This window comes from Lissotriton vulgaris, chromosome 3_1 (assembly GCF_964263255.1).
Source record: "Lissotriton vulgaris chromosome 3_1, aLisVul1.2, whole genome shotgun sequence".
Classification (NCBI taxonomy): Eukaryota; Metazoa; Chordata; class Amphibia; order Caudata; family Salamandridae; genus Lissotriton; species Lissotriton vulgaris.
In genome coordinates, this window is record NC_141689.1 from 669436463 (window position 1) to 669463671 (window position 27209).

Genomic DNA, 27209 nt, shown 5'->3' on the forward strand with positions numbered 1-27209 from the left:
AAGAATCTTTGCTAGAAGTGCTTTTGAATCTGCCCATGAGGGAAGAAGCCCAGTGACTGTTGATAAATAGTACTGGGTGTGCCCTGCACAAGAATATACCTGCTCAGAACAGCAGAGGAGTACAGACCAGTAGCCCATTAAGCAAGGGAGCTGTGTAACTACCTACAATGATGGCAGAGGCCCGGCTTCACATCCACCATGCTGAACTCCCTTCATCCCTGAACCTACAGTGTCCGCCCACTAATGTCCTGAGAGCGTTACGTTTACTCAGCTTAACTTCAGCTCCTGCGAGTAGTCCTCGGGTTGCTAGTAAAGCCTAAGAGCCTTGACTGTATAGATGACACCTAAATCCATGTGACAGCTGATGACCCAGTGTACTTGAAGACCGTTTTTGTGGGAGCTTGGGTGGCCTATGCAAGCTCTACAATTCTGTGTTTGTGACCTTGGGCGCTGGATAATCTTATCTCATCTGGTAGGTGCCATGACTGACTCCATCGCCTATAGTGTGCAGCTCAAAAGATCTTAGAGGAGTCATTGCCCAAAAGTACTGTACCTCCAGGGATCCTATCACGTGGGGCACTGCAGGCACCAGGAACCAACATTAGTCCCATTTTGTGAGGGTTCCTACATTGATGACTGTGCCCCCTCTCTGCAGGTGTGCCAGGGTGTGATGGTGACCTTGTTTGGATGGTGGTCCCTAGGTACAGTGAGAAGCACAGACCTTGAATTCATGGGGGCCAGAACCGGAGCCACACTGTGTGAGACGGGTGACAAGCTTGATTTTGCTTGATTGCTGCAGCAATAGCTTCCCTGCCATTTTGCCTGCACTCTCCCGCACTCAATTCCCCCATGCCACTGTCAGCTGCTTTCTGAGCTGTATTTTTCTGGGGGTAAGGTCAACCTTACCACCCAACAGTTTCTTTCTTGGACCATATCTCATGCTGTCACCTTTATCAGAGCCAGTAGGATATCCCTCCCATTGACCGGCATATTCTTTTAGAGATTAGCCCCACCCCCAATGCTCTTCTTTCACTTTGTACTACCTTATGGGCCTCAAACCACTTGTCAGTGTCATCCCTCAACACAAAGCGAGGCACCCAGGTTTTGGAGATGTGAACCCTTTTACCTCCTCTAGGCATCTCTGTGTCACTGCTGCTATCTTCACTAGACTCTGTGACCCTACTTGCTCTCAGGATAAGTTTTTTCTGGCTCATCTCATGTGCCAGCAGAACTTTCTTCTCCTCAAGAGCTAGGCTTTTTGCTCTAAGGCTCTCCGCTTCTGCCTTTTTATCATCCAGGCCAGTTAAACCCTCAACTCTCTCTCTCATCTTGCCTATCTTCCAACAATTTAGGGGTCAAGATGTGGAAGCCCTCACTGATCTTGGCAGAGGACCTCATGCCTGTAGGCCCCCTTATCACCTCTGGCTGTGTGACCATCATCAGGAGATTCTCTTGCTCCACCTCTTTCTCATCCTCCTCTTCTGCACCATCATCCTCCTGCTGCTATGATGTGGATTGCAACATGCAGTCCTCTTCCCAGCCTTTGAGGGCTACCTAATAATTTAGTTTCTTGGAACCTTTTGCTAGTTTCTACTCCCCCCTCATTACAAAACTTTTTCTGCTCCCAAGGGTGCCTCCTCTGCTACGGCTGAGAAGTGTTGCCCTACTGCTGGAACTAGCAGACACACGTAAAATAAAATGATAATAAAGCAGTCAATAAAACTGCTTTATTATCGTTATATTTTACTCCAGAGCTGCTGCCGAGTCTTGAGGGAAGGGCTACTGGCAGCAGGGGGAGTGGTGGGCTAAGGGCACTAGCAGTGTGCATGTAGGTTTGGCTGGCTGTCCACGGCCGGCCAACCTACAGGCTCACTTGGATATCTCCAAGCTATTGCTTTGCGATATCTGCAAGGCTCAGGAGCACAGTTTGCAGTCCCTGCTGGAGCGTAAAACCAGCCCACTCCACCCAATCCCTACACTTCTCTCATGCTGGGGGGGGGGAACATCCTTTACGACGCAGATGTTACCCCGCAGTACCGTTACAACGCGTATTTTAGAACGCAAGTCGTAACCACGACTTGCGCTGGAGGGCGCTAAAGGACAAGGAATAGTAGGGACAAGGAATAGTAGATTTACTATTCCAACACCTTCCCTACTGTACGTAGGCTGGTGTTGGAATAGTAAATTAAACTATTCCTAAGTCCCCACCCCTACAGCGCAAGTCGTGGTAACGACTTGCGTTGTAAAATACGCGTTGTAACGGTACGCGTGGTAATACCATACGTCGTAACAACATACATCCATGCTGGGTAATAGCAGCATGATAGTAGTGTCTGTATTTTCGCAGGGCACTTTAGGAGCCTGTGTGAGAATCGTCACGTCAGCGGGTGGAGCTGAAGCGGTAGCTGGGCGCTACGAAGGGTGTCAGTATTCAGGTACGTTTTTATTTTAACCCCTTCGATGCTGATGACGAGCTCAGCTCGTCATCAGCCACGGTGGTCGTGTGCGGATGACGAGCTGAGCTAGTCATCTAACGCAGCTTTTAGAAAAAAGCCGCGTAGCGGAAAAATAACCGCCGCAGCGATGCAGTTAAAAAATGTACCCCACTGATTTACCCGGGTAGCGGCTGTCACTGTCTGCTCTGCCACAGTGGAGCTATCAATGTTGCTGAGATCCACCTCCACTCTTGCAAACATCACTGGTGCTAAATATGGGGAAAGGAGTGAAATTAAGGAGAGACACAAAAAGCTCAATTCAAAATAAAGGAGAATTGAAAAAAATCACAAATCAATTTTGATATCAGATTATGTAAAGGGATGTTTGCCTTTACACAAATCACTGAATCGCACTGCACAGACAGTGCTGTACGTCAGTGTAAGAAATTGGAGAATTTGTTGAGGGGGGTTGAGAACCCATATCAAATAATAATCACAGTCCTTTTCAGGGTGTACCAATAAACAAACATGTGCTTAACCGCCTGGTAGCATGGCACAAAGAACAAAGAAATCAGACTTAACTTAGAGGCAATTTGTAAAGTATTTATTCTCACTCAAATTGTAATAAAGTGAAAACACAACACAAGAGAATCCCAAATCTGTTTAGGAAAATTGAAAATATTTTAATACATAAACTGATGCCAGAACAACAAATTTTGAAAGAGTAGGATCGGGAATATGAATTTTTAAAGTTAGAATTAAAATAGAGCCAAAAAGCACAAAGTACCAACTTCAGTTATCTGATCGTGTTAGACCTGGCCAAAGTTAAAATATCTCTCAGATGATCACTGCTTTGGTAAGGACAGGCGAATGGCTTTACTATATCATTTTACAACTACCCTTTAAATTCAAACTTCTAAATCTGACTAATGGAATTATTATTTATCTTTGGGCTAAATATTTACTGCCAGTGATTTAAGAAAAAGAACCACATTCTTGATTGCTGAAAGGCAGGACAATATGTTTTATTCTTAAGGAATGATAATCTTAGAAAGTTTACGCATGTTGTGTTTCCTCACTAGTAAGACTTGCTGTTTTTGGAAAAAGAATGATCTAAATAGTTGATGGAGAGACCGCAAAGTTGACTTGAGTTCCAATCAGAGGAGTGGGTACATGATAGTGTCTTTAGCACAGTAATAGATTCAGGAATTTGTTTTACCATCCATCTAACATTATGCAAGTGCCACACTTACCTTTAATGTTATGATTGCTTATGTTGGTGACTAAAATCAGCCCACCTAAATATCATATTTGACAACATTTGTATCATGAACTTTTTATATGCATGTCTATATTTGTGTTTAACAACTTTTTTCCTTTTTTTAGTTTGTCAGAGTGTAAGACCTCTGAAGTGATTACCTGGATCTTTTTTGATTTCTTCACTATTACTCTAATTGTATATTTTGTTTTCCTTTTTACAGTTACGAATTCAGATATTGCCTGCGCTTACAAGAGGTATCCAATGTACCCATTCGCCTATCGAACCCACACTCATCATTTAGGTAAGAATGCTTTGTATTCTGTTACTATAATGTCTTACTGTCTACCCTATAGTTAGGAAGTATTTCGTTTTCTCATGGAGCCTCATTGTATACGAACCTCTGTATTCTCTTTAAAGCATCCTTTCTTTTTATATCATGCAAGACATTAGAAGACAATGGTTTTGTGTTTCGGAATAAAAAGACTCCATTATTTCTGCTCTCCCTCTTTTCTAACCTATTTAGTGATCCTAGCTATCCTTTTTTTCTTTATGTAGTACATATTATGTGGTTCTCTCGTCTTGGCCTGCTGCATATCCTCATCCACTCCATTAAGACTTGCCTAAACTAAATTATTTGTGTACTTTAATTTACATATCTCAAAACTTAGTGTGTCCGTCTTTAGGCCTGAGGTTGTGCACAGTTTGCATTGAAATATCTAAAACCTGTGTTTGTAGTTTCATCCTCTTTTCATTCAAAAATATTTTTTATTGCAGGAAAGGTTGTAAGCGGGTACAGAATTCGAGATGGTGAATGGACATTAATTGGTAGACAGAGTCCACAGCTTCCACAGGTAACATATCCCTTAAACTATTTTTATTCTGTCAGTAAATTGATTAAAAATCTTTACATAAACTCTTCATTGAATGTTATTTTAGTCATATTTTGTGGTACCTACCTAAGGGAGTAATGAAATTAGAGTGTTATCTTTTAATAAGGCGCAGCAGGCATGTACAACAGGCAGTCTCTGGGCATGCTGTTGGTCCAGTGCTTTATCCAAGGATTTCTTTCTGGCTTGCTCTGGAGACATGGAGCATGGTTGGGCAGATTTGACTTGTAGATGTGCCAATAGTCAAAATGACTCATCTGGCAATTTTAGGGTAAAATTAGTAAATCAGGTGGGTGTGCCTATTCGGGCTGTCACCTTAGTTCTTACCTTTCCATGGATCAAACAAACACTAGACCCCAGCACACTGGGCACAAAAAATCACCCTACTTGCTTAAAATCTTGCAAAATAAAGAGAGGGTCAACTCAGGTGAGGATCTTCTTCACTGTGTTGATTGTGCTAACTTGGTCTGCTCGTATGTACACAAATTGATTAAACTATTGCATATTAATGCCCCATGTTTAATCACACGAAAAACAAACTGGCTATTATAAATTTCTATATCTCTCATATGGATTAACTTTCTAACTTAATTTTGCTGACCGCAGTCCTACATTAATCGGCCTAATAATTAAACGACATACCATTGAAAAACCTGCTTACCTGAAAAGCCATAACCAACACCTGAAGTCTAGTTGGTGATTCAGAGCAATACGTCAACCTTGGTGAATTGCATAATGTTATGAACAACAAACTTAGGGGTCTAAATTAGAAATCCGATAGTGATTCTATAATATTGTGCCTATGCCAGCTCGTGTACGTAGGAACAAACAATAGGTAGAACTAACAAACCATATCACCAGAATGTGAAACACCAGCAAGCGTAAGTCGCCCCTAGTTGAGGATTCCCATGAAAGTCTTGTATGGATCAATATTCTCATCTGGTAATCCTTATCGGGTATTGTGTCTCTTGATCATTGAGACCACTAGCATACCCTGATAGCCGGTTCGGGGTAGCGACCCACAATCACTCGGTTGTACCACATGATGTTGATACAATGGGAATGTGCAGTGCAAAAATCATATATGTGGTGGTTAAAAAAGGATAGGGAACTAAACAAAAACCTGTTTTAATAAACATTAGCCCCTTCCCATGTAAAAACAAGAACAGTGTAACATAATCAACGCAGTTCACACAAATAGCTGCGAAGAGACCAACATGTTTCAGCCACTACGGGAGGTTCCCCGGGCTTTCGTCAGGGTCTCTGTTCTATATTAATGCTACTGCTTGGACCTTTTAGGTCCATGAAAATGGAAGCTTCAAAGGCCTACCGCCTCTGAAAGCTGTACCTGCCTTCTGCTGCCCCCAGCAACTGGCTCCCACCGGTTGTGACTCCCACTTTGCCTCGAGAATCTGTGGTAAAACCAAGCTAGGAGGAGAGGTGTGCCCACCTTTGCCAACCCCACCCTTCAGGTGGGGGAGGCGAGGTGAAGCACACATCTCCGTCCCCTCCATCTTGGAAATGAGGGGACCCAACCAGTAAGGAAGAAGTTCATGCCCCCCTCCCAATGGAGGGTGGCATACTAGAGTGTGTACTTACCCCAAGGATGGTCCCAACCTGCACATCCCTGTAACGCCCCTAAATTTAGTATTTAGGGGCGACCCCGAACCTTGTCCCCTCAGATTTGAGGAAGAAAGAAGAAGGACCGAAGAGCCGTGCTGACCCAGGAAGAAGAGGACACATACTGCTTTGGCCCCAGACTTATCGGCCTGTTCCGACTCCGACCTGCCTACAGCAAAGAAACTGGCGTGTCCAGCAGTGCCATAGAGTTTGGAAGCCCTGCCCTGCACTTACCTTATAGACTGTCTACCGTGAGCACCGGATTTGCTCAAAAAAGACTCCCAGACCAGAACCCGGACCCAGACGGCTCAGCAATTCTGCACCCGACGCCCATGGCCCGAGTTCAAGTGGCCCAACACCACGAAGAGGTCTCCCCAGCGAACCTGACCTGGGATATGGTGATCCCGAGCTCCCTCAAGCTTTAAGACAATGCATGAAGCCTCAGCCTGAAGGATTCCCCCGACTGCGACTGGAGCATGTAACACGACTCGACGCCAAAAGACACCCCTGGACCCCGACGCCCTACGGCCTTGGGTCGCCCAACCGACAGTATCAAGGCATCCCCCAAGAATCTAACCTACGTCTCCAGCTGGTGGTCACCTTCTGAAAGTCTCCCTGCCCAAGCCTGCAGCCTATTTGCCGAACCGGAGGTCTCCATTGGAATCCACAGGGTCCCTGATGTCTCCTTGGCACAAGGCCATGCCTGTGCCAGTGATGGTGCAGCTCCGGTGCTGATTGTTGGCCCCTGCAGTGCTGACCTTAACCCTATGAGCTTTGCTCTTGCACCCGAGTGGCCGCTCGTAAGTAGCCCCTGACCGAAGGCCCCATTGGCTAACATAGGGCCCTAGCACTTACACCTGGCTGCCCCAGTGCCGCTGGTAGTGCAATTTGGGTGTCTACCTAGACCTTTGGGAACCTTGGTCCTAACCCCCAAAACTCTCATTCATAAGTTGTTTACTTGCATGAGAAACGGCTAACACTTTTTCCCCTCTGGAACCAATGTTGTGATGTTTTGTTTCCGAAAATGTTTTATGTTGAGCTGAATTTTGTATGAAAGAAAAAGTAACTAAACTGCAAACCATAAACGTCTTACTTACCTTGTATTGTGAGATCCCCAGTGGGGTATGTAGGCAGAACCACCCTGATTAGCTGATGTAATCCAAAAGTAATATATATAAAAGTATCCCAAAAGTAATTACTGTGTAATGTAAACTGTTTTTGGAAGCCAATACAAACCTGTAACAATTACAGTTTCACCCACAACTACATTATCTTGTTAAGACTTGCATCTGAGACTATATTTCACTTACCTGTGCCAAGTCCTGCTATCAGTCTTAAGTAAGTGGATAAAATAAATGCTTAACACACCTTCTGGATAAGCCTAACTGTTCGCTCACATAACCACAAATAGAGCTGTTAGTACTTGCCTAATTTAGCCTCTGCTAGACCTCTGGAGACTCCCTGGACTCTGTGCAGACTTTACCTTACTTTGGTATAGTAGATACAGAGCCAGCTTCCTACAGACAGGAAAAGGCAGAAAGCAGAAAAAAAGGCAATAAGCAGAAACAAGGCAAAATGCAGAGAAAGCAGAAAGAGAGGGGCAGAAGGGGTGTCCAACAGCAGAGCAGTGAAGCTGTACCACTAGAGCACCAGGGACTCGAACTCCTGACCAGAGGGTCAGCAGTAGCAGCTACCAGGCGGAGCTGTGCAGGGAAGAAAGGAGTCCACTAAAGATCAGGTGATCTACTTTGAAGTCAGTATTCAGCAGAGGCCCTGCAAGTCCTACTTCTCAACTGCTCCAAGAGAAGTTGACTGCGATTGTTGCCTACAACAACACAGCTTTAGGTGTAAGGGATTGCAGGAAAATGACTGAAGGCCCCAAGCCAGTCCGAGCAGTTTTGTATCTTTCAGCAGCAACCAACACAAGAAGTGTGCATCCAATCCTTTAAGCGTGTCACTTGAAGCCCTGCCTTTCATAGGGCTCTCGGCTGTGGCAAGCTGCCTTTTTTAAAACAGCCCTTCATAATTACGAAAACAAATTAACTGCTTCATTGGTTTATGGACATCAGCCATTGCTTTAGATGCACTAAAGGGAGCATCACAGTTATCACTTCTTATCGTTTGCTCATTATTTTTGGGCTAAGAGTGTTCATTGGTTGCTCTTTATGAAGCGTTTCAACAATAAAACATAATTTCTCCAAAAGGTTGTATTCATGATAACGAATAAAGACTTCTCTTTGAGTAAATCGCTGAAAACTATTGCGCAGTGTTACTGGCATGCGCTTATTACATTTTTAATAGGAACCGTGTGTTCTACAGCCCCAGAGAAGGATTTTCATCAGAAAGTAGCTCACAGGTGTCTGCAATAGAGTGATAATGTTCGAATGTAATCATTCCATTCCTCAAGTGCCCATCATGATGTTCAGAACTTCCACTTTTTTGTTCCGTCACCATGGAGATACAGCAATCTGAAAATATTTCATTTAACTTTTTTAAAGTAATGTTTGCTGCCAACCAGTAAGAGCGTTGTGGGAATGAGTGGACAGGAGCACCGGAGAGAGAGAGAAAACAAGCATTTGCAATGCAATAGGTCTCACATTTACGAGAGTTTGAGCTATTGGCATTGTATTAATGTGTTATTTTTAAAACATAAAGAAAAGGCTTTGTCATTTACAATGCCAATAGCTGAAACTCTCGCAAATGCGAGACCTATTGCATTGCAAATGCGTTCGCACTATAATTTTTTTTTAAAAAGCATTAGGAGAGAGCGTGTCCTGCCTGCAACGGCAGGCAGGACAAAGCTATTTGTGAAAATAGCGCTTGAAGGCTGTAATTAAAACCTACTGTGTAACAACACTCGTAACAGGGGGTGCCACCACGGGAGGTAACAAAATGAGACCAGGCGGTAATAAGGAGGGACTACTAAGCCTATTGACCAATGAAGAGGCCACAGTTTACAGTAAAATATGCAAAAGAAACAATTGATGGACGGAATGCTAGACAATGCAAACATTCACCCCCAGTCACAAGGATCTGGGTTTAATCCATCATTCTTTTGCACACCACCCCAGTTTGGACCCAGCCATATGCAAATCAGTCTTGACCCTGTTCCTTATGGGAACAGTCCACCCCGAACTGCCTAGCCAGGTCCTCCCTGGAACGAGAACAACCTGGTCCAGGAAACATGATCTCTGTACTGGGATAAATGTACAGCATTGTTCTGCAGTCTGTCCATCAACTATTGTTTTTGCATTTGTCACCCCGGGGAGGACGGATATGCCAAGACGTGGGTCCTGTGCTCTCCATGCCAGTGGAATCAAGCTATCCTGGCTGATGAGGGGTGAAATCCCGAAAATGATCCTAGGATGCTTGTTTCCAGTCCAGGGAGTATCTGGCTTGGCAGTTCGGGCTGGACTGTTCCCATGAGGCACAGGATCAAGACTGATTTGCATATGACTGGGTTCAAACTGGAATGGCATGGTGAGCAAAAAAACGATGGATTTAGGCCCAGATCTCTGTACTGGGGTGAATGTATGACATTGTTCTGCATTCTGTCCATCAACTGTTGTTTTTGCATTTGTCACCCGAGTGTGACGGGTATGCCCAGACGTGAGTTTCTTGCACTCCATACCACTGGAATCAAGCTTTCCTAGCTAATGAGGGGTGAAACCCCGAAACCGGTCCTAGGATGCTTGTTTCCAGTCCAGGGAGGACCTAGTTTGGCAGTTCGGGCTGGACTGTTCCCATGAGGCACAGGGTCAAGACTGATTTGCATATGGCTGGGTTCAAACTGGAATGGCACGGTGAGCAAAAAAACGATGTATTTAGGCCCAGATGTCCAGACGGGGTGAATGTATGACATTGTTCTGCATTCTGTCCATCAACTGTTGTTTTTGCATTTGTCACCCCGAGTGGGACGGGTATGCTCAGACGTGAGTCCCCTGCTCTCCATGCCACTGGAATCAAGCTACCCTCCCTGATGAGGGCTGAAAGTCCGAAACCGGTCCTAGGATGCTTGTTTCCAGTCCAGGGAGGACCTGGCTTGGCAATTCGGGCTGGACTGTTCCCATGAGGCACAGGGTCAAAACTGATTTGCATATGGCTGGGTTAAAATTGGAATGGCATAGTGAGCAAAAAAACAATGGATTTTGGCCCAGATCTCTGTACTGGGGTGAATGTATGACATTGTTCTGCATTCTGTCCATCAACTGTTGTTTTTGCACAGTTTACAGTGGACAATGACACAAGCCAATGAAAAATATGGGCGAGGAGTGGGCGGAGCTTCAAGTCCCTACCTTAATACAGCTTGCCTTGCAGAGCAGCGCATGCGCTGCCTATGCTCGACCTAAAAACATGATATTAGGCGCAACCATGCACTTCAAAGGCATCTACTAAACTCGAGCTTTTAGAACATGTGACTGTTAATCAGGCAACTTTCGCAACTCAAATTGAAAGAAAGTTCTTAAGAGTTCACTTCCTCGCAAAGTCAGCAAGCTTAAAAATAAAGAATAAAATGGACCATTGCATTGGGAACTGTTCATGGTATTAACAACTGAAGTTCTAAAAATGTTGAAAGTTTGTTTAAGGTGATTATCAAGCCCTCTTACCCATGCCCTGCCTGATTTCTTTCTCGAGCCTTAAGTTGAGTTATATTACTTGAGTTCAGCCATTACCTGCCTGATTTCTTTCTGGGTTTTTGAATTGAACTGTGTTACTTGAGGGCCATCGCGCCCTTCCTAATTTCTTTTTGGAGTATTTACTTGAACCCTGCTGCTTGAGTTCAGCCACATCCGGCCTATTTTCTTTCTGTGGTTTTGAGTTGAATCATATGACTTAACTTCAGCCACAGGCTGCCTAATTTCTTTCTGGGGTCTTGAATTAAGCCATATTAATTGAGCTCAGCCATTTGGGTTTGAGGTGAGCCCTGTTGATTGAGTTGAACCACATCACTGGTTTTCGAAACCTGTACTTGGGGCATGGAACAAGTGTAATCTAGTCTTTATGGCATCAGTTTTAGCATCAAAAAGTCTGATTTATTTTTCAGATTTCCTGGTTTACTTCACCATAGGTGAGCTTACAATTTGACTCAGTGTTTCGCAACAACGTTTAATTTAGGGAGTCCAGAGATGTAGGGTGTACTGACCCAAGCACTGCACACATCCTGCGAATAGAAAGTGGTGTCATATTCCCAGCTGTTGTCAAGTTCAAGCATTGTCGTTCCATCATATTCTCCATACAGCTGTTTTCAGGTACTGAACATTAACAGGGCTTTTATAGAACGTGCAGTTTCATTGATAGTGATGGCATAAAAACATCAACGCACACCTCTTCCTTTCTCAACACTCTCTATGCTTTAGCACTGTGAGACCCCAAGTTAATCTGGTCATGTGCTTGGAACCCTCCAGCTTTAAGTACCCTTAGTGAATTGTGAATTCTGTTTCTTTGCCAATTGCCACCTACATATTTTGACTCTCATACTGGATGTGGGTTTTTCCTTCTGTTTCTTGCACAACGGGGTCAGTTTCAAGTAAGGCTTTAGACCCTTGGCTCACTCCATACCCCCTGAACAGCTAGGGTATCCCCTAAAGGGACCCTCACTGGGTACCTGCTCTACTTATTTTATGGCAAACTCCTTGATGAGCCTTTGCTCTGCTCCCAGCTACATGCAGAGGCGATGCCTTAGTAAAATCCCTGGTCATTCCTTTGCCATAGTAATGCATCTGTGCCAGTATGTCCTCCATACTGTGCTGACTACTAATGTAGGAACATTTCATTCCTCCTGCCTGGCACGGAAGGCATATTGTACCTATTTTAGAGCTGAAATCAAAGAATGCCACTCTGAATGTATTCCCCTGCAGACCCTTGAAGCTGTACACCTGCTATGCACTCTCATATCTTCACCTACCATCAGTTTATCTCATCAGAGGATCATTCCTATCTTAATAAAATCAGCAAGAGGTGTTCCCAACTTAAAATAAAGTCCTCTCTGTACAACACCATAACTGGAAACTATTGGCTCATTGTAAATTGACCAATATTGACACAAGTCTTTGAGAATGCAATAGTCAACTATACTTATGAAACACTGAATTTCATTAATACGTTTTAGTCTTAATTAAGGTCAGGCCAAAGTACAGAATTGGTTATATAGAAATACCCCATTACATTATGGTCTAATACATCAGAGGCATTGAATTCTCTACCAACACAATGAAAATGTCACGTTGATATACCACTACATCTTCGATTACTACTTAATAATAATATTAATACAGATGCTTGTAGAGCGCGAACAGCTACCTCAGGTGAGGTGTCCCGGCGCTAGTGAGTCCTGCAGAAAAAGCGAATAGTCAGGAGGAAGATCAGGATTATTGCACAAAGAGCCAAGTTTTTAAGAGCTTCCTAAAGCTAGCTTCCGTCGTGGCAGATTGGATGGCAGGGGGCAAGGTATTCCAAAGTTTCGCCATACCGGCCCAAAAGGACCTGCCTCCAAGTCTAGCTTTCCTCACGCGTGGGACAGTTAGCTTGAGCAATGAGTTTGAGCGCAGCTCTCGATTTTGGTTGTAGCGGGGAAGTCGAAGTTTTAGATAATTGGGACACGTGCCTTTTAGCGCTCTGAACGCCAAGGTAAGCACCTTGAACTTAATTCTGCTTGCCACTGGCAACCAATGTAGCTCGTGCAGATGCGGAGAGATATGCTGCCTGAAAGGGACATTTTTTATCAATCTCACAGCCGCGTTCTGCACGATTTGTAAGCGTTGTACCGCATATTTGGGAAGACCAAGAAAGAGGCCATTTGAATAATCAAGTTGGGATGTGATTGTTGCGTGAACAATCGTTTTTCGACATTCGACTGGTAGCAGGGGCAGAAATTTACGCAAATTTCTGAGTTTGTGCAGGCAGCCAGCAGTGAGCTGTTGTATATGCGGCAGGAAGGACAGATTCTCATCCCATCTTACTCCTAGATTTTTTGCATGGGTTCCGGGAGATGGGGCAGGGCCCATTTCCGTTGGCCACCATAGGTGCGGCGGGGGGTGTTTGTGATTTCCAAAGAATAACACCTCTGTTTTACTCGCATTCATTTTGAGTTTATTAGTGTTCATCCATTTGGCCACGTCTCGAAGACAGCCTCTGATTTTACTGAAAGCTGCCTCTGACGTGTCTGTATAGGGGAAGACCAATTGAGTGTCATCCGCATATGATATTGCTTTGACCCCCCATTTAGCAATCAAGGTGAAAAGCGGGGCCAGATAGACATTGAACAGCAGAGGGCTGAGTGCCAACCCCTGCGGGACACCACACCAGAGGCCTTTAGGTCCAGAAGAAAAGGGGCCCAGGGCCACTTTCTGGGACCGATCTGAGAGGTAGGAGTGTAGCCATTTGAGTGCTTTGTCTCCCAGGCCGATGTCCTTAAGCCGAATCAACAGTCTGCTATGATCCACTGTATCAAAGGCAGCGGATAGATCCAGGAGCACCAGCATAGCTGATGCCCCTGAATCTAAAGACCACCTGATTGACTCGGCCACCTCAATAAGGGCCGTCTCGGTGCTAAAGCCGGCCCTAAAGCCAGACTGAGTTTCATGTAGGGCATTGCTTTCTTCAATAAAGCTGTTAAGCTGCCGTTGAATCAGTTTTTCTAGCATTTTGCCTGGGGCTGCTAGAAGGGAGATGGGTCGGAGATTGCTCAGATCGTCCGGCGCACCTTGGGGTTTTTTTTCAGCGGAAGAAGAGTGGCCTGTTTCCAGCAGTCCGGAAACGTGCCTGTAATAATGGACGTGTTCCATATGTGTAGGAGGGGGACTGCGATTGCATCAGACATTAATTTCCACAGTTTAGGTGGGCATGGATCATCAGGTGCCCCAGATTTACATTTTTGTATTTCTTTCAATGCCTCAGAGAGGGTGATGGGCTGAAATTGATTTAAGGAGGAGGCGGGTGGCTCAGAAACTCCCACCTCATCCATAAATGTCGGCTCGGGGTCCGTGAAAGTATCATACACTTTTAATATTTTGGTGTCAAAGAAAACTGAGATAGTTTCACAGAGTCTTGCGGATGGGATGATATCTGTCTCAATGGCTCTGGGTTTGAAGAAAGATTGAACAATCTTAAAAACTTCTTTACTTGATTGTTCTGCTTGCTGGATGGAGGTCGCAAAGAAGATTTTTTTGGCTTTTTTTATGGATAGATGTAAGGCATGGAGGGCTTTTTTATAACTGGTTTTGGCTGATTCGCAATATTTTGCTGCAAGGAAGGTACTTGGAACCTACCTTCTACCTTTGTCATTAGTTTATTTACTTTTTATTGCACACCGTAACCCTACATTTATCTGAAACTTAAATATATGCATTTATTGTGTTCTAATTTGTTTACCTATTAAGAGGGTGGGGGCGTGTATGGGTGTGTTTTTCGACTGTCTTCTGTGAGCACCGGATTTGCTCAACCAAGACTCCCAGGCCAGAACCCAGACTACGGCGGCTCTGCGGTTCTGCACCATTCTGCACCTGGCGCCCACGGCCGGTGTTCACTCACCCCTGATCGTTCCCTCCTTCTGTCACCTAACATTGGAACATGGGATGCAAGACACTTTCTCACTGCCAACTTTTCATCATCCTCTTAATTTCACTGGGTAAAGTCATCACCCCCAACAAAGGAGCATTAAACGTAGACTTCCGCCTTTAGGATGCTCTTGATCTGGATAGGCAAAATGAATGTCTTGATGACATCATTTAACCACAACTGATAATGCAAAAAATCCTTACTCTAGCCTGTAATTAAAATAAGATGTTAGTAGAAGGTACTCTGGCCAACAGCTATGTTCATGCCAGACGTGCCCACAAATCTGCCTCCTCTCCTAAGGCTGCATATCATAGCTCCTCATTTAGCAATAATATCAAAACAGTCAAAGCAAACACTGTCCACAAAATGGTCCTTCATCTGGCTAGCTGCTCGAGCATGTCAGCCATTCAAGGTCTTGTTTTATGATCCAAATCCAACATGGTCTGATACAATCCTGCCTAAAGTCCAAAACCTGTGCACCCACCTTTGATCAGCAGTACTCTGCAACCAGAGTACTGAGATACTGTGCTAAACTTCTTCCGGTTCAGGAAAATACTTACATCCTCTACACCCAGGCGCCTCCTGACGTGGCTGGTAGACCTCTGGAGTCTCATATGAGAATGCAATAGTCAACTATACTTATGTAAAACCGAATTTCATTAATACTTTTTAGTCTTAATTAAGTTCAGACCGAAGTACAGAATTGGTTGTATAGAAATACCCCATTACATTATGAGTATTTGAGTAAGGAGTATAGATTAAGGAACCTCTGCTCTCGCCAGTGAGTATAGAAGTCTCGCTTTCATTCCCTGGCCTGTACGGCTGCTGAGAGCATGAGTAGAGGCTCAGCCACCCGAACGCAGATCCTATAGCTACTTGCAAAGTTAACACAACTCTGGATCATTACTATTCTCTTCCAGGGGATCCTCATCAATAGTCATAAGCATTAGAATATTCCCGCCCATGCACGGGACCCCGGAAACACTATATTATATGTGCCCCACATATATATACACATATATATATAAATAATATATATATAAAAAACAAGCAATAGCAGCCAAATCACATCAGAGCTGAAATATGCTGTGAAGAATTTCCACCATACATGTATATAATAGGCATTAGAAACATGAGAAACAACACCAAAGATTGTTTAGAAATTGTTTTAATGCTCAGAAAGCAGTAGAAATTCTCATAACTCACTGGAAGCGTAAGAAGCTCCCAGGCTGCATTGCAAACACACAGTCTAAAAAGACTGAAAAGCTAACCTGTAGCTGAATAGCAAAAAACTGACACTGTGCCTTTAAGGCACTCATGACCCCCTGTATCCCATCATGCCCCAGGGGTGACAGTTAGGTCAGTTGTTCTTTCCGGCTCCTTCAGTGAAGGACCCTGGTTACACAGCTCCACTATTTTTCTGGTTTTTTGACAGAAAAGTACTTCTTTTTGTCAACTTTTGCTCTTACTTCGACGTCTTACATCTGGTCAAGTAAGATACTGCTTGTTTTCAGCAGTTTGGTGAGCATTTTCCTCTGAGAATGCCTTCACTTTTTGATAAATGCCCTTCTTGTGGCAACAAGAAGGCAAAATCAGACAGCCACGACGTCTGTATCCTTTGCCTGCCTGAGGATCATGATCCAGGCACCTGTCCTCATTGTGAGAACCTGTCAGGAAGAACTCTCAAGGACAGGGAGAGAATTCGAATTTATGGCCTGGCTCACAGAGCTTCAAGAGGGAGATCTCCAGTGAAGAAGGGCTCCAAGAAGACTCATACCTCTTCAAAAAAGAAGTCTTCATACCCTTCAATTTAAGCGTCAAGCTCAGCGCTGAGAAAAGATCCACAGGTGGAGTTTTCCTCTTCGAAACTACAGTCGACGGCGGGCTCGCCGTCGAGAAGAAGACCAGGTACGTCGACGACGTCGAAAGAACCAGCTCCGTCGTCAAAATCACCTCCGCCATCGTCGACCGGGCGGCGATCGGCGTCGAGGAAGGCTACTCCGCCGCCGTCAACCGGGTGACGGTCGGCGTCGAGATCCATTACCCCTCCGCCGTCGTCAACCAGGCGACGACCGGCGCCGAGGGAGGTCACTTCGCCGTCGTCAACCAGGCGACGACCGGTGTCGAGAAGTGTGACCCCTCCGCCGTCGTCCAAGAAGCGGCGATCGGCGTCGAGGACCAAGACCCCTCCGCCGTCGACAGTGACTCGTCGATCGGCGTCGAGGACGCAGTCTCCGTCAGTGCAGCATCATCGCTCGGCGTCGAGGGTGCCCAATACCCCTCCGCCGTCGTCGCACAGGCATTCGACTTCGAGACAGCGATCTCCGTCGACGGCCGGCCATCGCCGTTCGACGTCGAGGCAGAAAGCTCCGTCGACGACAGGACGAGGTAGTTCGACGTCGAGAGAGAGGCTTCCGTCGGCGACAGGACATCGTCGTTCGACGTCGAGGCAGAGGTCCCCGTCGGCGCCGGACACCGCCATTCGACGTCGAAGCAGAGGGATCCGTCGACGGCTACTCATCGCCGCTCGACGTCGAGAGACTACAGAACCTCTCATGGACATTCGAGGTCGAGATTGTTTGATCCTCCGACTCCTCGAAGGCGTTCGGCGACGAGAAAAGAACGCTCGATGTCGAGACACTCGGATACGATCATGGTGACAGAATCTGCTTCTCACCATTCATCTTATCGGTCCTCGGGCTCCTCAACTGAGCATTCAAGGTCCAGAAGCCCTATACACAGAACTCCTGAGCGTCGTCCAGATCCTTCGGCGGGGCGCATCAGGCTGTCACCTAGATGGTACAGATCCTTGGACCATTGGCGAGATGCTGGGCCTACCAAGCGTATGCAGGAATATGCCAGCCCAGACCACAGGTCTCCTCTCCAAGACCTGGTGGAGGAGATGGACAAGCGTAGCCCTCCCAGGCGCACATCCCCTGTGGCACTACCCACCAAAGCGCCAAGAAGATCCCGTTCTCCTACAAGGGAACCTAGACTGGAAGGTCGGAAAAGGTCTTGATCTCCTACAAGGGAACCTAGACTGGAAGGTCGGAAAAGGTCTCGATCTCCTCGGGGCAGATCTCCTGTGCGATCGCCAGCCAGATCCCCCAGGGCATCGCGATCTCCTAGAACGGACCATCGGACAAGAGATCGGATCAGATCTGACTCCCCTAGACGGGAGGAGCATTCAAGGAGGTCGCGGGAGCGAAGACTTAGTACTCACCATAGACATAGACGTACTCCGTCTACTTCTTCAACCTCTTCTACCAGATCGTCCAAGAGGGACTACTCCCCGACTTTGACATACAGTCCAACGTCCAGGTCCTCCCCAGTGGATGATATTGGCACGTATCTGGATGTACTGCAAAGAGGTGCACTTAAACTGAACATAGAAATGTCTGTCCCTCAAGTAACGACGACAGTCATTTTTGAAACCTTACACAAGAAGGCCATCTCCAGACCTCTGCTGCCTTTAGTTCTGGGGATTATGGACCCTGTCAAGGAGGTTTTCCTAACCCCAGCAGCAATCAGAGCAGTCCCGGCACGCATTCAGAAGAAGTACAAACCGCCGGCTTCTGACCCTGTGTTTGTGAAATCTGACCCTCCAGCAGACTCTGTCATTGTGGCAGCGGCGAGGAAGACACATGCGGTTGCTGGTTCCTCTTCAGTCCCGCCAGATAAGGACAGCAAAACCCAAGACTCCTGGGGTCGGAAGGTTTGCAACTCTGCTGCTTCCACTCTTAAGGTCTCCAGTGCAGCTGCGCTCCTGGGTCGGTATGACAGAGCCTTATGGGACTCGATGGAAAGATTCAAAGCCAAGCTACCGAAAGAGGACCAGCAAGACTTTGAAGAAACTGTTACGGAGGAGTGTCTGGTGGCAAACCAGATGATAAGCACGGCCGCGGATGGGGCGGTGCTTTCGGCTCATTCCTATTCCCATGGAGTTTGTGCCAGAAGATCGGCCTGGTTGCGCCTTACAGGTCTAAAACCGGATGCTCAGCATCGGATTCTAAATCTTCCCTTTTCGGGTTCCGCTCTCTTCGGTGAACATGCGGACGAAGAGATGACCCGAATGAAGACTGAGCTGGACACGGTGAAGGCGGTGGGCTTGGAGAAGAAAAAGGAATTCAAGCGCCGCTTCAAGACCAACAGGGGGAGAGGGGCTCAACAGAGGGTTCAAACCCCTCCGTGGTCCCAAAACAAAACTCAAGGGAAACCCCAGTTTCGTGGCAAGCCCAGCAGAGGAAGGGGAGGTCACCAACAGTCCTCCAACACCACAAGAGGAGGAAAGGCCTGAACAGTGGCTTCCTCTGACGCCGTTGCCCACTCCAGTGGGAGGAAGTGCTTCACAACACCTGGCAGAGTGGGTCAGCATCACAAGAGATCAGTGGGTGCTGAATATACTGCGCAATGGATACAGGATACGTTTCCGTGCTCTTCCAAAGAGCGTCCCTCCGAAGAGCTCTTGCCCTCACCAACTAAGCTTGCTCCGACGAGAGGTAAAAATCCTGCTGCAAAAAAGAGCGATAGAGGAAGTTCCTCTCGCTCTAAGAGGAAAAGGAGTTTACTCCAGATATTTCCTTGTCCCCAAAAAAGATCAGGTGGACAAGTTCAGACCAATACTCGACCTACGACTCCTAAACAAGGTTATCGTCAAGGAAAAGTTCCGCATGTTAGCGCTTCACCAGATATGTCCTCATCTGCAAGCCGGAGATTGGATGTGTTCGGTGGATCTGCAAGATGCGTACTTTCACATCCCGATTGCGCAACAACATCGCAAGTACCTAAGGTTTGTTGTGGGAAACAAACACTACCAGTACAAGGTGTTACCCTTCGGTCTCAAGTCCGCACCACGAGTCTTCACCAAATGCATGGCAGTGGTGGCGGCTTTTCTTCACAAGAAGGGTCTCTTCATTTACCCATACCTGGACGACTGGCTCCTAAAGGGTCCATCTCCGGTACGGGTAACGCAAAATCTGCAACTGTGCCTGCACCAGCTTCACATGCTCGGCCTCAATGTGAACCTGAAGAAGTCAGTCCAGCGGCCTACGCAATCCATCCACTACCTAGGCTCCGTTCTGGACACAAGCGTGGGAAAAGCGTTTCCTTCGGAGGAGAGACTTTCTTCCATGAAGCAGAAATGTGGGATTCTGCTAGAGTCTCGGCCTCCAACAGCACGACAAGTAGCGTCTCTACTGGGTTCCATGACGTCCTGCATCTTTCTCATCCCAAACACCAGGCTGAGAATGCGTCCTCTACAACAGGCTCTGGAGGATCAGTGGGACCAGGCAACAGGACGTTGGGAGGATCGAATCAATCTTTCCCAGGCGACAAAAGAGTCCATCAGATGGTGGACTCGGAGACGCAATGTGATGGTGGGAGTGCCGTTTCACCAACCCATTCCGTCCCAATCTATAGTGACAGATGCCTCCCTGCAAGGCTGGGGAGCACACATGGGTCCGCTTCAGATTCAAGGCCAGTGGTCTGCGCAGGAGCAGACATACCACATCAACATGCTGGAACTCAAAGCGGTATTCCTGGCTCTCAAAGCTTTCCTGCCAGCGATCAAATCCAACTCAGTCCTGGTTCAGACGGACAATACGACAACCATGTTCTATCTGAACAAGCAAGGAGGCACAAAATCTCGCCCACTGTCTCGAGAGGCTCAGGCAATATGGCATTGGCTTCTCGCTCGAGGTCTCACAGTAGTGGCGGTGCATCTTCCGGGCGAGTTGAACGTCAAAGCAGACGCACTCAGCAGGCACTTCGAAGATCAGCCAGACTGGGTGCTAAGCGACGAAGTAGTAGAAGAGCTTTTTCGTTGCTGGGGACGTCCATCTATAGACTTGTTTGCAGACGACGAAAACACCAAGTGCCAAGCCTTCGCGTCCAGGTTCCACAGGCCGGGAACGTAGGGGAACGCTCTTCTGTTGGATTGGACAGGGATGTTCGCATACGCGTTTCCTCCCCTGGCACTGATTCCGAGAGTGGTTTCCAAGCTCCTCAGGACGAACATGGAAATGATCCTGATTGCTCCAGACTGGCCTCGGCAGTGGTGGTATCCGGACCTTCTACATCTGTCTGTGTGTCCACACAAACGACTCCCTTGCAGACCGGACCTGTTGAGCAAAATGAATGGGAGGATAATGCATCCCAACCTCCCATCATTGAACCTAACAGCATGGCTCCTGAGGTCCTGCAATACGGACATTTGAACCTGCCTCCAGAATGCATGAACATTTTAAAGGAGGCTAAGAGACCGTCCACAAGAGCATCCTATGCCTTCAAGTGGAAAAGGTTTTACTTGTGGTGTAGGGATCATCATTTGGATCCGACTAAGGGGCAGGAGGACGTCATCTTACCATACCTCCTTTCCCTCGCAACAGCTGGTTTAAAGTACACTTCCATTAGGGTGCATTTGTCAGCTATTGTGGCTTACAGAAAGTCACCTGATCAGGTGTCTTTCTTTCAGGTTCCAGTGGTCAAGGATTTCCTCCAGGGATTGAAGAAAGTGTATCCCCCTGTGCGAAATCCTTCTCCTCCGTGGGAATTAAACCTAGTTCTATCAAGGTTAATGTCTCCACCTTTCGAGCCCATCCACAAGGCTTCCTTACAACATCTCTCTTGGAAGGCAGCTTGTTTGGTGGCAATTACCTCTGCGCGCAGAGTCAGTGAGATACAAGCGCTCTGTGCAAAGGAACCTTATACTGTATTCCACCATAACAGAGTAGTCCTAAGGGCTCACCCATCCTTCTTGCCTAAGGTCATCTCTGATTTTCATATAAATCAGTCTATTTCCCTCCCTTCCTTTTTTCCAAATCCTACGACCCCGGCCGAGCGGTCACTTCACTCCTTAGATCTTAGGAGAGTGCTTAAGTTTTATTTGGAAAAGACTAAAGGGATTAGGAAAACGGACCAACTGTTTGTGAACTATGGCTCAATGAGAACTGGCTTCCCAGCAGCAAAGAGGTCCATTTCCAGGTGGATTGTCTCTTGCATTAAGTTGGCCTATCAACTAGCAGGCAAACCTTTGTTGATGTCTCCAAAAGCGCATTCCAATAGAGGGAAGGCGGCTACAGTGGCTTTCTTGCATGACGTTCCCATGTCGGAAATATGCAAGGCTGCAACCTGGAAATCAGTGCATACCTTTACGAGGTATTACTGCCTCGAATCTGATTCCAGGACCGATACTCAAGTAGGGCAAGCCTCCTTGAGGAATCTGTTTGGGTAGTCTATAGTCTACTCAGGCTTATTGATGAGATTTCTGTCTTATCTTTCCTTTGCCCGCAGGGATGAGGAGAGGCTCGCTATTCTATTCTAATGCTTATGACTATTGATGAGGATCCCCTGGAAGAGAAGGATTAGTTACTTACCTGTAATCCTAGTTCTCTTCCAGGGGTATCCTCATCAAAGTCATAAGCAACCCTCCCGCCTCCCGGGCAAAGGATACTCTTTAATAAGGAGATATTGTTAACCTATTTGTTATTGGGTTTGTTTTTCAGTCTCCGAAAAGAACAACTGACCTAACTGTCACCCCTGGGGCATGATGGGATACAGGGGGTCATGAGTGCCTTAAAGGCACAGTGTCAGTTTTTTGCTATTCAGCTACAGGTTAGCTTTTCAGTCTTTTTAGACTGTGTGTTTGCAATGCAGCCTGGGAGCTTCTTATGCTTCCAGTGAGTTATGAGAATTTCTACTGCTTTCTGAGCATTAAAACAATTTCTAAACAATCTTTGGTGTTGTTTCTCATGTTTCTAATGCCTATTATATACATGTGTGGTGGAAATTCTTCACAGCATATTTCAGCTCTGATGTGATTTGGCTGCTATTGCTTGTTTTTTATATATATATTATTTATATATATATATGTGTATATATATGTGGGGCACATATAATATAGTGTTTCCGGGGTCCCGCGCATGGGCGGGAATATTCTAATGCTTATGACTTTGATGAGGATACCCCTGGAAGAGAACTAGGATTACAGGTAAGTAACTAATCCTTCCATCCTATTCCCCATTGTTCCACATCTCACTGTTCATATTTCAGAGAAGGGCCTGCTATGCCAGGCCTAACAAGTACACATTAGCCAAGCACGGGTTCACCAATTTGCACCCCTCTTTGACAGCAATCCAGCAAGTATGTTTGTGTGCTCAATAGGTGAGGTAGTCATGACTAGAACAGGAAGTCAAGCCTGTTGCAGGAGTTAAAAGCACACCAGTAGCTATGCAGGCCAGCACTTTAGTAGCATGAGATAAGGCAGTAACTGTGAAACGACCACAAATATCCTTTTTTAAAGGAGGCCGGGAGAGCACCAATAGCAAAATGCTATTTTGCTCAGTTATTTGAAAAACCTTACAACATTATTGTAGCATCTGTGTATTGTTGGTTATTGTATTTCCTGGTAATTGTAGATAATTACAGTTTGTTGGAAAGTCTGTAATTCCCTATTAAGGTGTGTACTTTTTAAAAGAGCAGTGGTTCTGAAACGTAGAGTCTCCAAGACACTTTTACAGTTAAGTGATCCGGGTCTGGTGGCTTAGTGGACTGATGCATTGCTTTATGGGTCTGTGTTCGACCTCATGGTCACAGGTTCATATCCTAGTGGGTCCACTCAGCCTTTCATCCTTTTGAGGTTGATAAAATGAGTACTATTGGGTTGATTAACAATAAACTTCTGTTATTCATTGTCAGGTAACAATAAAAATCTGCAATTCAGTGTCAAGATACCCTTGGCTGAACAGGCACTTTCCAACTACACATGTTATGTTAAGGTTGGTTAAGCACTCCTTCCGTCAGGGGTGTTTGCATTAACTGAGAATCTGATATGCACATGCAGGAAGGAAACTCCAGGCAGGATGTGCAGGGGAATGTTTCGGGACAGACTGGACACACAATTACAGTAAGGAATTGCACTGCTTGCAGAAGATTGCAAAGTTTGGAAAACCTTAGCAGCTCAGTGTGGAAAAAGGATTACACTCAAAGCGGATGGGTTGTCATTTGACTTAGATAAACTCCATGATGTTCATTTTTCTGTTGTAAATAGTTTAAAGCACAGTAATGTTAAGGCGAAAGATGCCGAGAAATAGTTTCTGCTACCTCTATTCCCTGAGGATTTAAAAGTACACCATGGCCCACGAAAGATGGCCGTGACACTATTACTACTCCAAATTTAAGCAGCACTGCAGGTTAGCAGTCCCCAAGGTGTGCTGTGAGATTCTCTGTACTGTGTCACTTTTATAAAACTTCTGCCTTTTTTAACTTTGAGTTACAATCTGACACCTGAGGGTTCAAAATGTGTAGAACAATCCGAATGGAACACCCTGTTAAGTGCGATGTTTGTACTTCTGTCAAACCGAAGGCTAATATTGTTCAGTAGCATTCATTCCAGCACATTGTGCAGTCTGCTGACTTGTTTTAAACTTATTCTAATATTTATTTTGCATTAAATACCTAACAGCTCTTTGCGGTGTTTAATTTTGCATTGTGGATTCTATTTTAATTCTTCATGTTTTCAAACATGCTTTCTTTTTCATATGAACGAGTTATGAACAAAGGATTTGAGTGGTTTGTCAGAAAGATGTTGGTGTAATTATGTATTATATAGGAAGAACAGCCCCGTGCCATGCAAGAGGCTGTTGCAAGTCACCTCGAAGTTCCATAGCCCAATAAAGGAACTCAGCTTTTGTCCTTGTTTCGCTATATGGTCATGGACCTCCTTGGTGACTTGCAATATCCTTGTAATGTATGGCAGGTGATACTTTATCCCATATACAATACATGGGATTCTACAATCCCTGTATAAATGCCTGTCTCTAAGTTCTTTATAATTGGCAATTTCATATACTTTCAATCGCCAATTACATAGAAAAGATGTCTGAAGTCAACTGTAATTAAATTTTATAGTTGAGTTCTGACATCACAATGCCTGCTGCCAGTAGCCGAGTTGAAAGGCAGATCTGGTCTCAGAGCATCTGTTTAAAGCAACTAAAATGAAACTGTTGCTTTTCTTTCTTCTGCACAGTTCTGTGAGAAGGTGGCCTGATATGCAGTGCTCACTATTCTAGTGAACACTATGTATCAGTCCAGCAACCCTTATTGATGATTGGTTGTAAGTCAACCTTATAGACCAGCTATCCTAGTAGCATGGATATGAGCAGTCTAAGGCTAAAGACTCGAGAGGGCCTGTTAAGCCAGCTGTTTACCACACATATACCCCTTGAATATCCAGTGAAAGGACACCACACAAGTGTTATGAAAATAAACAAGATATTTATTAAGAATCACAACAGCCCTTTACTCTTTATGAGGACAGGGTACTAAGCACAAAACAAAACTCTTACGAAAATACTTAAGTTAGCACAGTATATACAAATGCCCGAGGGGCACGGAAAACCATATACTCTGAAAGTGGAATGCGAAATTACTAGCAGGTAAGTACAGTACTAATAGGCTTTGGAATCGCTAGATCTTGACTATAGAATCTTCAGATTACTTCTAGGAGACCCAGGGGACTCGGGTGCAGAGTGTGCACTCTCACGCGTGATGCGGGACAAAGTCTATGGTAGCTAGTAAAGACAAAGTTAGTGTTCTCGGGCGAACCCGACCTGGTAGGAGGAAAACGAAAGTGGATTCTGACCCTTGGATAGTGAGGCTATGCTGGGGCACCGAAATGCCGAAGTTACCTAGCCCAGGGGCTGCAGCTGCATAGGTCTCAAAAGACGTCGGGAATCCTCGTTGCCGGACCAGGAGCCTGGAAGAAAGAAGTTGCTGGCAGGCGACCAGTGAAGAAAGTTCGATGGATCCAAGCCTGGATCGAAGGAAGATGACACCTGAAAGCAGAGGGGACCAAGTTCGAGACTACTAGCCAGTAGTCAGGTGGCACCAGGAGGGCACCGGATGGTAGTCACCTCGACTAGGTGAGTGGGTGACGCTGTGCTCGCAGATCTCACGGACCAGGAGGCATTGTCGGCGACCAGGATGGAGGAGCGAGCTGTCCCACGATGGATGAAGCTGTCGGCGTCGCTGGACCCAGGATTGGGCAACAAAGCCTTGGCAAATTCAAGCCCACGCGGTGGACTCAAAATGGCGTCTGGAGTAGACCAGGAGGGTCCGGGGTGCCTCTCTTGAAGAAGGAAGCAAGGGCCAGTCTGGAGCAACCAGACCAGCAGCAGTGATGTCGTCGGGCGTCGTGAAGAAGGCCACAAGCCAGCCGGCTAGTAGCCACACAGCGCGGTGAGCACGCAAAAGCAGAAGGGCCCCACGCAGATCGTGGAGATGCTGGAGGGCTGATCTTCGGTGCTGGAGCTGCTCAGGGTTGGGGCTTCTCGGACCCCAAAGCACTCACCAGTGGAGCACACGGTGGGCTTGTTGCAAAGAAGTCGTGCAGTCTGGGCGATCGTCGGTCCCTCGAGGTCTCGTCGCACTTACAGTTCTCAGCTTTGCTGTAGAGGTGAGTAGAGGTCAGAGGTGCCAGGGAAGCCGGGTCTCGTCGAGCTGGGTCGTCGGATTCGTGAAGAAGGACTTGCAGCAGACCGCAGTGTTCTTAGGATGGTGCCCGCTTGATGCAGGGTGACTACTCCTTAGCCACAAGGGAGAATCTTGAAGAAGGAAATCTTGATGTCTTTCGCAGAAAGTCGTGTCTTGATTCCAAAGATGATCTAATTTTAACAGGGGGCCCGCTCCCATCTTTATACTAAGAAAAGGGGCTGACCCGGTGACTAGGTCCTGCCTATGGGTTGGACTAGGAGGGGGGTGGTTACACCCCTCTCCCATGCCGGACTTTCCCCAGGCCAGGGGCTGGTGTGCCCCTGGAACTGGTTCAGACTGGCCTATGCATAGTGAGCACCGGGGTGCCACTCAGCAGTCACCTTCCTGTAAAGCCCTGCCTACCCAGGATACACAAAACCCTGTCTGGGATGGTGCTAGCACCGCCCCTGACAGGAAACCCTTTGTCCAGGCTCTCCTCGCTGGAAGGACTCCCAGCAGCAGGAGGTCAGACTCGTGTCTGTGGTGGCAGCATCCATTTTGTGGAGCTGAGGCTTTGCTTAACTTTAACCGGGGTTCACAGTTACATACATGTCGTGTCCCTCTAGAAGGGTGGAATGCTAACCCCGTCGCCAGAATTGGCGAGGGGTTAGTATTCCAATTCGTATGACACCTTACTCGACATGTTTTGATAAAGCAATACCAAAGATAGCATTTAACCGCGAGGATTATAATGCACTTAAGAGTATATGGTATGCGATATCATGGAACAGCTATTAGGACTTGGTTCCGCAAGCTGCAGACAGGCTCAGCTCATGCCAGAGCACCATCTCACACGATTCCAAGCACTCTGCCTTCAGGATTGTTAAGGCCTGCCATAGGAGTGACTGATAGGAATCTGTGTGTCCATTTTAGGGTTAGATATAGGTATACTATATCTACAGCAAAGGGTGATTACACGAC

At 46.3% G+C, this 27209-nt stretch overlaps 1 protein-coding gene across 5 annotated transcripts in view; it reads left to right on the forward strand.

The window, feature by feature from the left end:
* PAM (peptidylglycine alpha-amidating monooxygenase) overlaps positions 1-27209 on the forward strand; it is a 1271905-nt gene that overhangs the window by 876922 nt on the left and 367774 nt on the right. For all 5 annotated transcript variants that reach the window (XM_086960973.1, XM_086960975.1, XM_086960971.1 and 2 more), the window contains 2 exons: positions 3917-3997; positions 4471-4547. In XM_086960973.1, the coding sequence (XP_086817099.1) occupies positions 3917-3997; positions 4471-4547 (158 nt within the window). The remainder of the gene's footprint in view (positions 1-3916; positions 3998-4470; positions 4548-27209) is intronic.